The sequence below is a fragment of the Lontra canadensis genome, unplaced genomic scaffold (assembly GCF_010015895.1).
Source record: "Lontra canadensis isolate GAN:19392208 unplaced genomic scaffold, GSC_riverotter_1.0 scaffold1, whole genome shotgun sequence".
Taxonomy (NCBI): domain Eukaryota; kingdom Metazoa; phylum Chordata; class Mammalia; order Carnivora; family Mustelidae; genus Lontra; species Lontra canadensis.
In genome coordinates this window covers 115,613,560-115,629,074 of record NW_022630995.1, presented here as the reverse complement: position 1 = coordinate 115,629,074, position 15,515 = coordinate 115,613,560, and the positions used below count along the sequence as shown (strand labels likewise).

Here is a 15,515-nt window from a genome sequence, read left to right as displayed (position 1 = left end):
AAACAATCCCCCCCAAATAATCTGATTAAAATGGGATGGCTTGAATAGACATTTTTGCAAAGACAACATACAGATAGTCAAACACAAGAAAAAATCCTCAATATCACTAATCACTATGAAAATGTGAATTTAAACCACAATAAGGTATCACTTTACATCTGTCAGAATAGCTAAAATAAAAAACACAAGAAATAACAACTGTTGGTGAGGGTGTGAAGAAAAAGGAACCCACATGCAGTATTGATGGGAACACAAATTGGTGCACCTACTATGGAAAACACTATGGAGATTCTTCCAAAAATTAAGAGTATATTTCTATTCTTTATATATATATAATATATATGTAATATAGATAGATAGAATAGGTACCATATGATCCAGTAATTCCACTACTGGTATTTACCAAAGAAAATGAAAACACTAATTTGAAAAGATATACGCATCCCCATGTTTATGGCAGGATTATTTATAATAGCCAAGATATGGAAACAACCCAAGTATCCATCAATAGATGAAGGGACAAAGAAGAGATACTCTGAAAAATTATTCAGTCATAAAAGAGAATGAAATCTTGCCATTTGCAACAACATGAATGGACCTAGAAGGCATAATACTAAGTGAAATATGTCAGACAGAAAAAGACAAATACCTATGATTTTATGGACATTTGGAATTTAAGAAATAAAAGAACAAAAAAAGACTCCTAAACACAGAGAATAAACTGGTGGTTGCCAGAAGAGGTGAGTGTGAGGATGGGTGAAATAGAGGGGACTGAGAGTATATTTATCTTGATGAACATTGAGAAATGTATAGAGCTGCTGAATCATACTGTACAACTGAAACTAATATAACACTGTATATTAATTACACATGATTTGAAAAAAAGGAAACCATATCAAGTACCTTTTCCAATAACAACAGTATGAAACTAGAAGTCAATTACAGGAAGAAAACTGAGAGGAAAAAAAAAATATGTGGAGACTAAACGACATGTTACTGAACAACGAATGAGTCAATGAAGAAATCAAAGGAGAAGACAAAAAATACCTGGAGACAAATGGAAAAGGTAATACAACAGCTCAACAATCTACGGGATGCAGGAAAGTAGTAGTAATAGGGAAATTTAGAGCAATACAGGCCTATCACAAGAAAAAAAAAATCTGAAATACATAACCTAGCTTTATACTTAGGAACTAAAAGAAAGAATAAATGAAGCCCAAATTAGAAGGAAGGAAATAAAAATCAGAGCAGAAATAAATGAAACAGAAAATAAAAGGACAATAGAAAAGATCAATAAAACTAAGAGCTGATCTTTGAAAATATAAACCAAACTGACAAACCTTTAGTTAGATTCACTAAGAACAAAGAAGAAAGCACCCAAAATCAGAAATGAAAGGGGGAAAAGTTACAAGTGATATCATGTAAATCTAAAGATCCTAAGAAACCACTATAAACAAGTATATGTCAACCAATGTCATAACATAGAAAAAAATGATCAATTCTGGGGCACCTGGGTACCTCAGCAGGTTAGGCCTCTGCCTTCAGCTCAGGTCATGGTCTCAGTGTCCTGAGCTTGAGCCCTGCATCGGGCTCTCTGCTCAGCAGGGAACCTGCTTCCGCTTCTCTCTCTCTCTGCCTCTCTGCCTACTTATGATCTCTCTCTCTCTATCAAATAAATAAATAGTCTTTAAGAAAAAAAAATGATCAATTCCTAGAAACATGAAATAGTCTAAGACTGAATCAAGAAAAATAAAATGTCTGAATAGACTGATTACTAGCGGGAGATTGAATCAATAGTGAAAAAAAGTCCCAACAAACAAAAGTCCAGGACCAGAGAATTTCACAGATGAATTCTACCAAACATTTAAAGATTTAATACCTATCCTTCACAAATTCTTCCAAAAACTGAAGAGGAAGGAATCCTTCCAAACTAATTTTATAAGGCCAGAATTACCCTGATACCAAAACCAGACAGGGACACTACAGAAACAAAATTTTAAGCCAATATCCCTGATAAACACTCATGTAAAAATTATCAGCAAAACATTAGCAAACCTAATTCAACAATTTATTAAAAAGATCATACACCCTGATCAAGCTGGATTTATTCCAGGAATGCAAGAAAGGTTCAACATCTGCAAATTAATCAATATGCTACACCACATTAACAAAATGAAGGATAAAAATCATATGATCATCCCAATAGATACAGTAAAAACATCTGACAGAATTAAACATCTGCTTATGATAAAAAAAAAAAAAAACTTTTAACCAAGTGGAAATAAAGGGAAGTAAATATAATAAAAGCTGTATATGAAGAACCTACAGTTAACATCATACTCAAGAGTAAAAAGTTGAAAACTTCTTTTCTAAGATCAGGAACCAGACAAGGATGGATACTCTCACCACTTTTATGCTACATAGTATTAGAAATCCTAGCCACAGCAACTAGATAAGAAAAGTAAATAAAAACATTCAAATTGGAAAAGGAAAAGTAAAACTGTTACTGATACCATTATCATAATACCATATATCAAAAACAGATGACATAATACCATATATTAAAAAACCCTTAAGGCTCCACCAATTAACTGTTAGAATGAAATCAATAAAGTTGCAAGATACAATGTATCAGTGATCTGTTAGGTTTTTAAATGCTAATAACTGTAAGAAAGAGAAAGTAAGAAAATAATCCCATTTATAATTATAACAAAAAAATACCTAGGAGTAAATTTAAACAAGGAAGTGAAAGACCTGTACATGGACTACTACGAGATGCTATTTAAAGAAATTGAAGAAGACACAAAAAAATGGAAAGGTATTCCATGCTCATGGATCAGAAGAATTAACATTTTTTAAATGTCCATACTACTCAAGGCAAGCTATAGATTCAATTTAATTCCTATCAAAATTCCATTGGCATTTTTCACAGAAATAGAACAAATAATCCTAAAATGCGTATGGAACCACAAAAGCCTTGAATAGCCAAAGCAATCTTGAAAAAGAACAATGATGGTGGTGCCATGCTTCCTCATTTCAAATTATACTGGAAAGCTACAGTAATCAAAACAATATAGTATCGGTATAAATACAGACACATAGATCAATGGAATATAACAGAAACCCCAGAAATAAACCTATGCATATATAGCCAACTAATTTTCAACAAAGGAGCCAAGAATATACAATGGGAAAGGACAGTTCATTTTTTTTTCTTCAGCCTCTTTAAAAATGTGTTTATTTTTTAAAAAATCAATTGTGTACAAAGTGTTTCATAGTTTTTAATTCTCAAAACAAATACCCAACCCTCCACCCATAGCACTACCTGCTTCACTGGTCTTTGTGGTAATCCACCATTTTCCCCTTACAGAAAGTTAATGGCTCAGAATAGACCCTCCTACAGAATTTTTCAACACTAACACTAACTTTTCTATTGGAAAAGTCTTCAAATTAGATTATATATGTCTCTTTTCCCCTAAAGAAACAGCCTAGCTTTTATTAGGATGGCTGTTAAAAAGTAAGTAACAGCAAGCACACAAAGTTAGTTTAACACCACAGGGGAATGAACTGTATCTACTCACTCCCTAGAACCAAACTGATAAACTGTGCCACACTTGATTATATATAGCAGTATGACTGAAATAACCAAGCAAAAGATGATATGTTCACAACTTATATTTAGGTGATGATCACAGGTTTATGCAAGTAGATCAGTCCAATAAAACAGTAACAGAACAGGGCAAGATGGATACCACCATTCCCCTATCCCTTTGCCAGAAGATTTTTGATCCATATAGCAACAGTGCAAACAGAACATGTGACATTATATGTTAGATGTTGCAGAAAAGTAACATTTAGGGAAAAAAGCTATTTATCAGTAAACACTTCAAGTTGTCTTCTTCCCCAGTGATAGCAAACAGCTGATGATAAACAGCATTTATTTCAAACTGGTACTAAGGAAATGGAAATGCAGTTTTTAAAAAATCAACGGTTTGTAATTGAAATTTCTTGAACTAGAAAAAGTGATTAATACAATAGCACTTTGTAAAAGTCTATAAAATAAAGTTAACCACAGACAGATTCCTTTTTCATATCCAGACCTTGCTCCCATCAATGTACAACAAAGTATACCTGGCTCCAACCCTTCCTTGCCTGAATCCATCTTAAACCTTTAAAGCAATAAAATGCTTTATTTCCAGTGTTGCTACGAGTACTGTCTTAACCATATCCCTATTACAGAGCTTTAAGAGCTCACATCAGGCAGAAACCAATAGCCAAGATCTGCTTTTCGTAGTTGAAAATAGAACTATCCTATGACCCAGCAATCGCACTACGGGGTATTTACCTCAAAGATACAAATGTAGTGATTCAAACGGTTACCTATACCCAAATGTTTATAGCAGCAATATCCACAATAGTCAAACTATGGAAAGAGCCCAGATGTCCATCGACAGATGAAGTGATAAAGAAGAAGTGGTATAGGAGCACCTTGGGCTTAGTCGATTGAGTGTCTGCCAGGGTTTCCAGGGTCTGAGATCAAACCCTGTATTGGGCTCCCTGCTCAGCAGGGAGCCTGTTTCTCCCTCTGCCTGCAGCTCCTCCTGCTTCTGTGCATGCACTCTCACTGTCAAATAAATAAATAAAAATCTATTTTTTAATCTCATTTTATTTTTTCAGTGTTCCAAGATTCATTGCTTATGTACCACACCTACTGCTCTATGCAATACGTGCCCTCCATAATACCCACAGCCTACCTTCCAAAACCTTCAGATTGTTTCTCAGAGTCCACAGTCTCTCATGGTTCATCTCCCCCTCCATAAATAAATAAACATTTTAAAAACAAAAGAAGATGATATGTTGTGTACACACACACACACACACACACACACAATGGAATACTACTCAGCCATCAAAAACAATGAAATCTGGTCATTTGCAAAAATGTGGATGGAACTAGAGGGCATTATGCTAAGTGAAATAAGTCAATCAGAGAAAAACAAATACCATATGATCTCACTGATATGTGGAATTTAAGAAACAGAGGATCATAGGGGAAGAGAGTAAAAAATAAAACAGGACAACATCAGAAAGTGAGACAAACCATTAGATACTCTTAATCATAGGAAACAAACTGAGGGTTGCTGGAGGGGAGGGGGTAGGAGGATGGGTCAGAGGGTGATGGACATTAAGGAGGCCAGGTAATATAATGAGTACTGGGTATTATGTAAGACTGATGAATCAATGAACTCTACCTCTGAAACTAATAATACACTAAATGTTAACTGAATTTAAATAGAAATCTGCTTTTCACGTCCATAAACTTATTAATAAGCAGCCTAAACAGTATACCACATTCTGTAGCATATAAATAAGCAATATCCACTTTAAGTGCCAATTCCGTCCTATAGGTACCTTAAAAAAATTATTTTTGCGTAGCTTTAAGTGCTACCAACAATCACAAACGTGAAATACTTCCAAAAAGAAAAAAAAAAAAAGCAGGGACAGTCTCTTTAATAAATGATTCTGGGAAAACTGGACAGACACATGTCAAAGAATGGAACTAGACCACTATCTTACAACAAACAAGAGAATCAGTTAAAGTAGATTAAAGACTTGAATGTAAGACCTGAAACCATAAAACATCTAGAAGAAAACATGGGTGATAAGATTCTTGATATTGATCTTGGTATTGAATTTTTGGATATGACTCTAAGAAAACAAAAGTAAAAATAAGTGGGACTACATCAAACTAAAAAGCTTCTGCATAGAAAGAAAATAAAACCTACTGAATGGGAGAAAGCATTTACAAACTATATATTTGATAAGGCATTAATATCCAAAATATATGAAGAACTCAAGCATCTCGAAAGCAAAAAAAAAAAAAAAAAAAATCAAAACAATCTGATTTTAAAATGGGAGAGGATCTAAACATTTTTCCAAAGAAGACATACGGATGACCAACATACACATAAAGTGTTCAATATCACCATTATCAGGGAAAGGTAAGTCAAACCCACAATGAGATATCACCTCATATCTGTTAGAATGACGATTATCAAAAAGACAAAAAAGAAGTGTTGGAGAGGTTGTGGAGAAAAGGGAACCTCCATACACTGCTGGTGGGATGTAAATTGGTGCAGCTACTATGAAAAACAGTATGGAGGTTCCTCAAAAAATTAAGAATAGAATTGCCATATGATCCAACCATACCACTTCTAGGTATTTATCTGAGGATGATAAAAAAGTGAATCTGAAAAGTTATACGTATCCCTACAGCATTTTTTACAGTACCAAGGTATGGAAACAACCTAAAGGTCTGTTGATGGATGCATGGAAAGAGATACACACACTATATACAATGGAAAATACTACTCATCCATAAAAAGAGGGAAATCTTATGATTTATAACAATGTGGAGAGATCTTGAAGATGCTGCTACACTAAATGAAATAAGTCAAACATGCAAAAAAAATTACACATGATTTCACTTCTATGTGGAATATAAAAAGTAAAACCAACCAAACTCATAGATACAGAGAGTTAGACTGGTGGTTATCAGAAGTGAAAGGATTTGGGGATGGAAGAAACGGGTGAAGGGGGTTGACTGTATGTTAACAGATGGTAACTAGACTTATTGTGATGATCACTTTGTAGTACATATGAAGATTAAATTACTATGTTGTATACCTAAAGCTAACATAATGTTATACAGCAATTTTATCTCAAAAAAGGGGGGGAGGGGAAGGCAGTGAAAGACATTTACAGAAAAATAAGAAATATAATTTCAAAGACCAAATTTCAAAGACCAAAATGCAGTATTTTCCAGATTGAAGGGACTTATTGAGTGCCTGACACAATAGATGAAAAAAAGACTCCAGGAAAGAGCAGGTCCAGGAAGAAATATTGGTGAGAGAATCTCAGAATCAGCACTGCTACCAAATTAGGTGGGAGAGGAAGAGAAAAGGGCCAAAGAGGACTCTCCTCAGAAATAAAGAATTGATAAATTATTTGAAAAATTTTTGAAAGGTTAGGGGATTTATTGGAAAGATTTTGCAGTTTGAAAAAATCTACAGATGTTTTCATTCACGTAATTTTCTATCAACCTAAGACACATATTAACATTAAGTAGTATATCACACACACTCACACACTCACACACACACACACACACACACACTCATGTAGTCATAACAAATCAAACATTAATTAAGACATCAGCTAAACTTGTCATGTAACACTACTGGAAGAAACTATTGGGAGTAAGTTACATTGTCACTTATTAGAGCTAATTCTATATATTTTATAAGCAGAAGTGATGAGATAATGTCTACAAGAAATTAAGATATAACATTGTAAGAGTATTATCAAATGGAAGCAAAAACCAAAGAACAGCTAAATAAATGAAATCTGATTTCCTCTAGGAAAGAACTGCCAAAGGATATGCAGGGGTCAGCTGGTTTTCTTTATGAATCTCTCAATGTTATTTGATTTTTTAAAGAGTATATGCAGCTATTACATAAAATACTTTTTTTAAATAAAGGAAAAATATGTCCAAGGCAATGAAAATGTATTTTATTCAGAGTAATAAGATTACTTAAGAATGGCCATTCCAATGTTTGATTCATTTTACTGAAAGATGACCTAACCCAACTATATTTACAGCCCACCCAACACATACACTGCGCTTAATGTTGAAATCATGTACATGGGTTTTCCAAATGCTTTTGTTCCTATAATCCTCTCTCCCTGGAGGGCACACTGCCTGTGGGTATTCTAGTGGTCCTCCAAAGTCCAGCTGAAGTATTACCTTCCTCCTCCACAAAGTTCTTCTGATCATCTGTCTTACAAAGGGTTTCTCCCTCTCAACCCTACTCTGTTCTGTGGATCCTGACTCACTACACATACATCCTATTCCCAAAAATACTACTAGCTCACGAGCAGAACAATATCCTAAATTTTTATATAAGCAATAAAATACTAAAGCCAATGCCCTCACCTGAAATTAGTAATTGTAAAGGAATTTTTTAATTATAAATTTTATATACATAACTGGCAATGTTTATTTGAAGGCTTCAATCTTCATTAAAATCATAAATAATATTAACAAAAATAAAAATTAATAACTTGCAGCTGATAAAAAATATTCCCAAATCCATCTTGTGTCATTTGCCAGCTCAACCAATAATAAAAAATTAAAGTAGTTTCAATTAACTGGGGCAAGAATTTTGAAATCTTTATTTTAACTTGAAACTGAGGCCCAATTTTCTTTCTTTTTTTTCCTCTTTCTTAATCATTAGGCAGAAACTGCACTTATTCTTCTGCAACTCTTTTGTAATTTTTTTTAAAGAGATGGAGAAGTGAATAAGAATTTGAGCTTGGAAGTAAACAAGTGGAGGGAATTGCACTAAATGGCTTGTCTTCTTATAAACAAAAAAGCAAGGGGCAAAGGCATGGCTGAGAAGGAGCTGAGACAGAAGCATGGCCAAGGAAGACTGAATTAAAAATGTGAATTCTGGGGCACCTGGATGGCACAGTCAGTTAAGCATCTGATTCTTCGTTTTTGCTCAGGTAGTGATCTTAGGGTCATGAGATCGAGACCCATGTCGGGCTCCATGCTCAGGGTGGAGTCTGCTTCAAACTCTCTGTCCCTCTACCCTTCCCCCCGCCAAAATAAAGAAAGAAAGAAAGAGAAAGAAAGAAAGAAAGAAAGAAAGCAAGCAAGCAAGCAAGCAGATTTCTACATCCCAACTCTACAGAGGATGATTTAATAGGCATATGGTACGACTTGATCTCTAGGGTGCCACAGTTGAGAAGCACTGGCTTAACCTTTATTGAATATTTATTTTCGTCCTGAGTCTTTGTATGGATAAAATCAGTTGCCACAATGAGCTCAGGAAGTACACCCTACTATGATCTCCATTTAACAGTTAGGGAAACTAAGCATGGTAGTTTTAAAATGTCTACAAAGCCTGACACTTCTCCCTTCAAAAGACGGTACCAAATTCCCCTCCCCTTGAATATAAGCCAGATCATTTACTCGATCTTCATGAATAGAATGTGGCACAAAAGATGCTCTGTGTCTTCTGAGGCTCAGTCATTAAAATGATAGCTTTCATCTCTCTCGAGTTGCTCATGGCAAGAGAAGCCAGCCAGTACCCAACTGGAGAGACCTGTAGAGAAGGGACCTGTGGCCTCTCGCCAAGAACCGGCACTAAACTGGAGCCATGTAAGTGAACCCCCTTGGAAGCACATCTTTTAGCTCCAGTGAAGCCTTCAAATAATTGCAGCTCTTGACACATCCTAACAACTTGACAGACCCTGAACCAGTACTGCCCAGCTAAACTACACCTCAATTCCCAACCCACAGAAACTGTGAAAGAAAATAAGTCTTTACTATAGTTTTAAGCCACTCCATTTTTAAAGAAAAAGATTTTATTTACTTGTCAGAGAAAGAGAGTGAAAGAGCACAAGCAAGGCAGGGTCGGGGGGGAGGCAGTAGGCAGAGAGAGAAGCAGGCTCCTCCCTGAGCAGGGAGCCTGATGTGGGACTAAATCCCAGGACCCTGAGATCATGACCTGAGCCAAAGGCAGACGCTTAACCGACTGAGCCACCCAGGTGTCCCTAAGCCACTATATTTTGGAGTAATTGTTAGGTAGCAATAGATAGCTAATACACCAAGGCACAAAAAGGTTAAGTAATTTGGTCATATTAATGTAGTAACAAATGGCAAATGGAGATTTGAAACTTGTCAGAATGGATCTAGATCCTCTGCTCTATGCCATGTGGTCTAATGTCTTCCTTCAAAATGAAGATTATTCTGCCTATACCTTATTAGAGCTGGTGCTGAGATGAAAAGAAATGATATAAATATCTGCTAGCTTTTAAACTGAGAAGTCAGTAGTTATTTAGGACCTATTATTAACACTAAAAGGCGTACATTCTTAAAGAGAATATTAAAATAGTATCAAAAAACATAAGAAATTATTTATACAAATCAAGAAAACACACCCCAGTAAAAAATTTTTCCTACAGAAAAATCATTTATTTTAAACTCATTTTGTTGCTCCTAGCTATGCAGTCATTTATGATTTCTAAGATAAAAACATCAATTTTATAAAAATTTCTCACCTAATTAGCACCCACCATAGGCTTTTGCTATTTTTTACTCATACACTTATTAAATTGTGATACCTTTGTAAAAGCACAGTGTTATGAACTAAATTTTGTCCATACAAAATTCACAGGTTGAAGCCTTAACCTGCAATTGACTATATTTGGAGATAGGGCCTTAACAGAAGCTAATTAAGGTTAGATAAAGCCATAAAGGTAGGACCCTAGTCTAATGCACTGGTGTCCTTGTAAAAAAGGAAAAAGGCACTGGGAGAGCTCACGCAGAGAAAAGACCACGGGAGAACACACTGAGAAGGTACCATCTGTAAGCCAAGGAGAGAGGTCTTATCAGAAATCCCCCCTACCAGCACTTTGATCTTGGACTTCCAGCCTCCAGAACTATGAGAAAACAAATTTCTGTTGTTCAGATGAGTCTACATAGAGGACTCTGAAATCCACATCTTTAGCCTTCACCCTTTTTCCCTCAGCACTGACAGTCACTTAGTCATCTCTTTAAAATGAGCTCCTCTTCATGGCCTCATAATTACCTGCCCCTCGTGACTTCCATTATTTATATTAATGGATCAGTTGTCAAGATACCACATCAAGATCTCTCTTCCTTCGTCAATAGCAATAGCAGGATGTGAGAAAGATGATCAATAAAGCCCCACAAAGAGATCATCAGACCCTACCAAGCTAGTAGCATGTGAGCCTTTGGCTTAAGTCCCAGATTCACCTGGAGACAGGAAAAGGAGCATTAGTCAGCTGCAAAACATTCCTAGAAAGTTCATGCTTGTGCTTCTTCCTTTCCTGACAAAACATCAGGTCTCAGGTCTGACAGGCTAACGCATTTTAATAAGTAAAGGCCCCACCCTAGGTACAGACAGGAAAGATATGAATTACTGTGCCAAAACAAAGAAACAAACAAACAAACAAACAAAAAAAACCAGTTGCCTCAATTCTCCTCAAAGCACTTAGTTAGTAGAGAGCTCTCTCTGGTGATACTTCAACTTTATCTTAAAGCTTTCTTTCCGATTTATTAGTTTCTATTCACAACAGTGTGACAAACTGGCCTTCTGGCAGCATGGCCCTCCCCAAACATACGGGCATCAGGGTTGGGCCACCACTCTACCCCTCCTCAACCCACTGTTCTTCAAGTCACATCAACTCAAAACCATAGGGTTATCTTTGACTCCTTTCTTACTCTCATTAACTACTGGCTGCCCTGTTTGTGTTTTCTTTAAAATCCCATTACCCATTTCTGTGGGGATGCTGAGAAAGTTCTGGAGATGGATAGTGGTGATATCTGTATAAAAGTGTGAATGTACTTAATGCCCCTGAGGTGTATACTTAAAAAATCGTTACAACAGTCCATTTTATGTTACATATACTTTACCTCAATTTTAAAAATTTCCACTGCCAATTATTTGTCAGATACAAGTCCTTAGGACCAAGACCTAGGTTTCTATGGGTCTTCTAGAGGTTTCCCTGCACCTTCTCATCCATCCATCTCACATAGCACTGCTAAAAAATACTGCTTCCATCCTAGGACTTCTTTCTTCAAAAATTGACTGTTTGAAGGTCAATATTAATTCCTTAATCAAACATTAAAAACACTCTACCATCTAGTCAAAGCCTCCAATTATTTGTTTGTTTGTTTTGGAGAGAGCATGACTATGTGAGGTAGAGAGAGAATCTTATGCAGGCTCTTCGCCCAGCAGAGACCCTGACTCAGGGTTTGGGGCTCCATCTTGAGAGCCCCAAGCTCCATGATCTCTACCCTGAGCCCAAATCAAGAGTTGGATGCATATCCCACTGAGCCACCCAGGGTGCCCCTCAACCTACTTTTAAAATTAGTCCATTTGCTAATTTCCTGTAGCTATGCACAGCTCTGTTAGACATTTCTGTCTCACACTGATGGTGTTTTTGCTCATGCCTTTTTCCTTGCCTATATGATTTTCCTCTCCATCGAAAGTTATGTGCCCCATTTTACTTTTTCCACAAAGTGTTCTCTGACCGCCATAATCCAGACTGATTTCCCTCTCTCCTTGTTACCACTGACTAGATGTTCTTACCACTCATCTGAAGTACCATAGAATACATACCACACACATTCTACCTCCTCAATTAAATCACACACTCCTTAAAGTCAGAATGCTTAATCTTTTATTTCTTAGTAACATCCTGTGTCTTTGTAGGAGAGGCTAAATAAATATTGATGGACTGATCCAATTTGAACTCATCAAGTAACAACAAAAAACATCCATTGTAAGATGGACATATTTGCATTTATATTATGAAGATTTTCAAAAGGGAACATTCAAATAAAGGAATTTCTAATTAATCCTAAATGAAATGGATGGTATCCTAAAGTCTTTTTATTGCTTGCAGTCCACATCTATTCCCAAAACATAACTGAGATTGTTAAAGAAGAACAGATACATTATTAGCCCACCTAGGTAAGGATAAGAGATTTAAAAAAAAAACAAAAACAAAAACATGAAATATTGCCAAGCTGAGACAATTATCCTGGAAACCTCAGTCGAGAGAGGCGAGTTGTTGCAGTCAGAGGTAAGTTTAATAAGACCACAGGAAAGGATGATCACTGAAGTGCTTTAGAGTCTCTCCTAAACAGGAACTGTCTAAACCAGGGCTGTGCCTCAAGCAAAAGGTTCTGGCAGACATCAGTTTCAGATGGAAGTTTCTGATAAATACCTGGTATGCAGAAATATCAGTCTGCTAACGAAAGATACAATCTCAGAGCCTGAGACACCAGTCAAGTCTAAAGTTGATAATCTGGTATATAAAACAAAGAACCTAAATGGTGTTCTTCCACACACAGGGTCACTGTTGATGTGCACAAAGGAGGATCCAGGGCAGCAGCGAGGCTTAGAGGCGGCACTGGGACTGTCCTCAGTGGAAGCTTTGGTTTAGCTTAGGTGTCTGAAAAAAACACTTAGTTGAGGCTCTACAATTCTAGCCCACAAAGCATGGAAGAGAGGATCTTGATGTGAGAATTTACGAAATACCTTGCTCTTTACGCAGGATAGAATTTGAAGGCCATATATATATGCATATATATATTTTTTTTTTTTAAGAAATCTGGCATGGGGTTGTGACAGAATATAAAAGCTATTTAATCTGCTATTATGAAGACTGAAATATAAAAATATAAAAGTAGTAAGAAGTTTTATCAAAACACATTTATGACATTTATTACACTTTAATGGCCAAGTGTAACATTGCCTTTAGTGAGTCTCAAAAGAGCCTCGCCACTTCCAGCTTTCACGTGACCAGCTGTCGCGTGTGCCCCTCTACTCTAAGAGTACCAAATACAGTGTAAACCAAGAGAAGCACCATAGCTCTTTTCTATCTGAATTATTAAGGAGAAATTTATTTTCAGAGGCTATACAATCTGATAGCTAAAAGCATACTTTATTCCCTCCCCTCACTTAGCAGCTTACAACTAGTAGGTACTTCCATTAACATCTCCTTTATTGAACATCTCAGACCTCACCCTAAAAGTTTTCAGGAAGTGAGAGAATACTACTCTTAAGGCCAAAGTCAGTATCTCTGCCCCATTCAGAATTTGTTATTTGTGCATAATCACACAACTCCTTAAGTTGGGTATATAACCAGCCTTACTTTTAAAATGATATCACTTGCTTTTAATGATGCAAATCAATTCTCTGGCCACCAGAGAGAAAGGTCATTAATGAGAAGCTAAATTACAAAGAAGAGCTAAAGTATAATAAAATATTACTATAATGTAACAAAAACACTAAAACAGTGCATTCTCTTTACCAAATGAAAGCTATTCTAAGTAATGTCATAAAACCATTTAAAAATCACAACTATTCACAAATATTAGTATAGTATCATTAATATTAGTATCTTAAAATTAAGACATACTATTAATAAAGATTCTTAGTAGTAATATTTTATTACTAAATATTTTGTGTGAAGGACATGTTTAAATCTTCAATTAGCTTTTGTAGCAATTATTTTTAAATGACTTATAGAAATTTATCCTAAAACTTAACATCTCCATGACAAGGATAAAATATTCTTGTAAGAACCAGTTAAGGAGCAATGGCTACCTCCTTCAGATCCTCATACATATAAACATGAAAAAGTTCTTTTTCTAATGAACAAGGCTCACATAGGTCACTTACTATCACTTACCGATACAGGAAGCTTTATTAAAAGCACTTAGATGACCCGAACAAGTGGTCCTGCAATTTTCGCTTTTCTATTTGATCACTGTTTTTCGCTTTTCTATTTGATCATTGTTTTTCAGTAGACTACAACATACAACATGGCCTTCTCGCATACCCACTCTTTGGCATACTACATGGGAATAATTATACTGCTGCTTTAAAGGAATGTGGTTTTAAGTAATATCCTTTTTAATCTGGCAATTAGCACTCTTAAAAATATATGTTCTCTTTTTCACTCTAACCTAGCACAAATCAGGAAAGAAATGCTTTTCAAGACTAAATCGTTTTTCTTGCTATATTTAAGAGAAAGAACTAAATAATGATTATGACTATAATTATACCTTTAAAAATCAAGTTTCTTCATTCAAGAAAAATCACTTCATAATGCAATCAAAAACCAATTTTCCTCCAGTTTTGTAAAATGAATACAATCATTTTAGGACTCAGTCTTGCTTATGAGAGAAAAACAGCACGCCGCTGGCCTTTCAGCCTCAAAGGTCACTAACCAAATATAATTAATTAATTAATATTCCCTACATAGAATTTAGTGCCTTAGTCTCACTCCTTCTAAGATAGTCACTAGTCAGGAAAGAATTCCTTTGGCCAACAAACATCCAGGCTTTTCAATATTAACTATTCATCTGCCAGCAGTCTCAGAAATTACACTTACTAGCGGTATTTCATAATCAGTTTAATATTATTTTAGGGTAGAAAATGGGGGCCTCGAGTAACTAAAATAGAAAGATGGTGGTGACGGAGAGACCACTAATATTTAAAGGTTTAGCTTAATATTTAAAATGTAGGTGCTTAATATAGAAAAGGTCAGTTTTAGCTGAAAAAACTGGTTGAAGCGCCAGAAGGCTTGAACCGCACTAACCCTGAAAGAGCTGAACGAATCGAGGGTGCAGGGCCGCGGTGACCACGCTCCCTGGCAGCTCCCGGAGGAAGAGCTTCAACAGACTGGCCGCTGAGCAGACGTCCCCGTCTTTCCCAAGCTCCACCGGGGCTCCACTCTCAAACTTCCATCGGAGCCGTTCCACCACTTTCACGTTGCCGTTCACCCTGAAGAGGCCTTCCTGGGTGAGTCCTGGAGCAGGGGAGCAGACCCACAGAGAGTAAACAGAGGTCTCTCACAGACAGACACGGACTCTAGAGAACGGCAGCCACAAAATACATAAACCTCAC

At 36.1% G+C, this 15,515-nt stretch overlaps 1 protein-coding gene across 4 annotated transcripts in view; it reads right to left on the bottom strand.

Moving 5' to 3' along the window:
- Positions 1-15,515, bottom strand: part of FAM13A (family with sequence similarity 13 member A) — a 359,485-nt gene that overhangs the window by 282,774 nt on the left and 61,196 nt on the right. For all 4 annotated transcript variants that reach the window (XM_032861787.1, XM_032861771.1, XM_032861777.1 and 1 more), the window contains exon 3: positions 15,208-15,417. In XM_032861787.1, the coding sequence (XP_032717678.1) occupies positions 15,208-15,417 (210 nt within the window). The remainder of the gene's footprint in view (positions 1-15,207; positions 15,418-15,515) is intronic.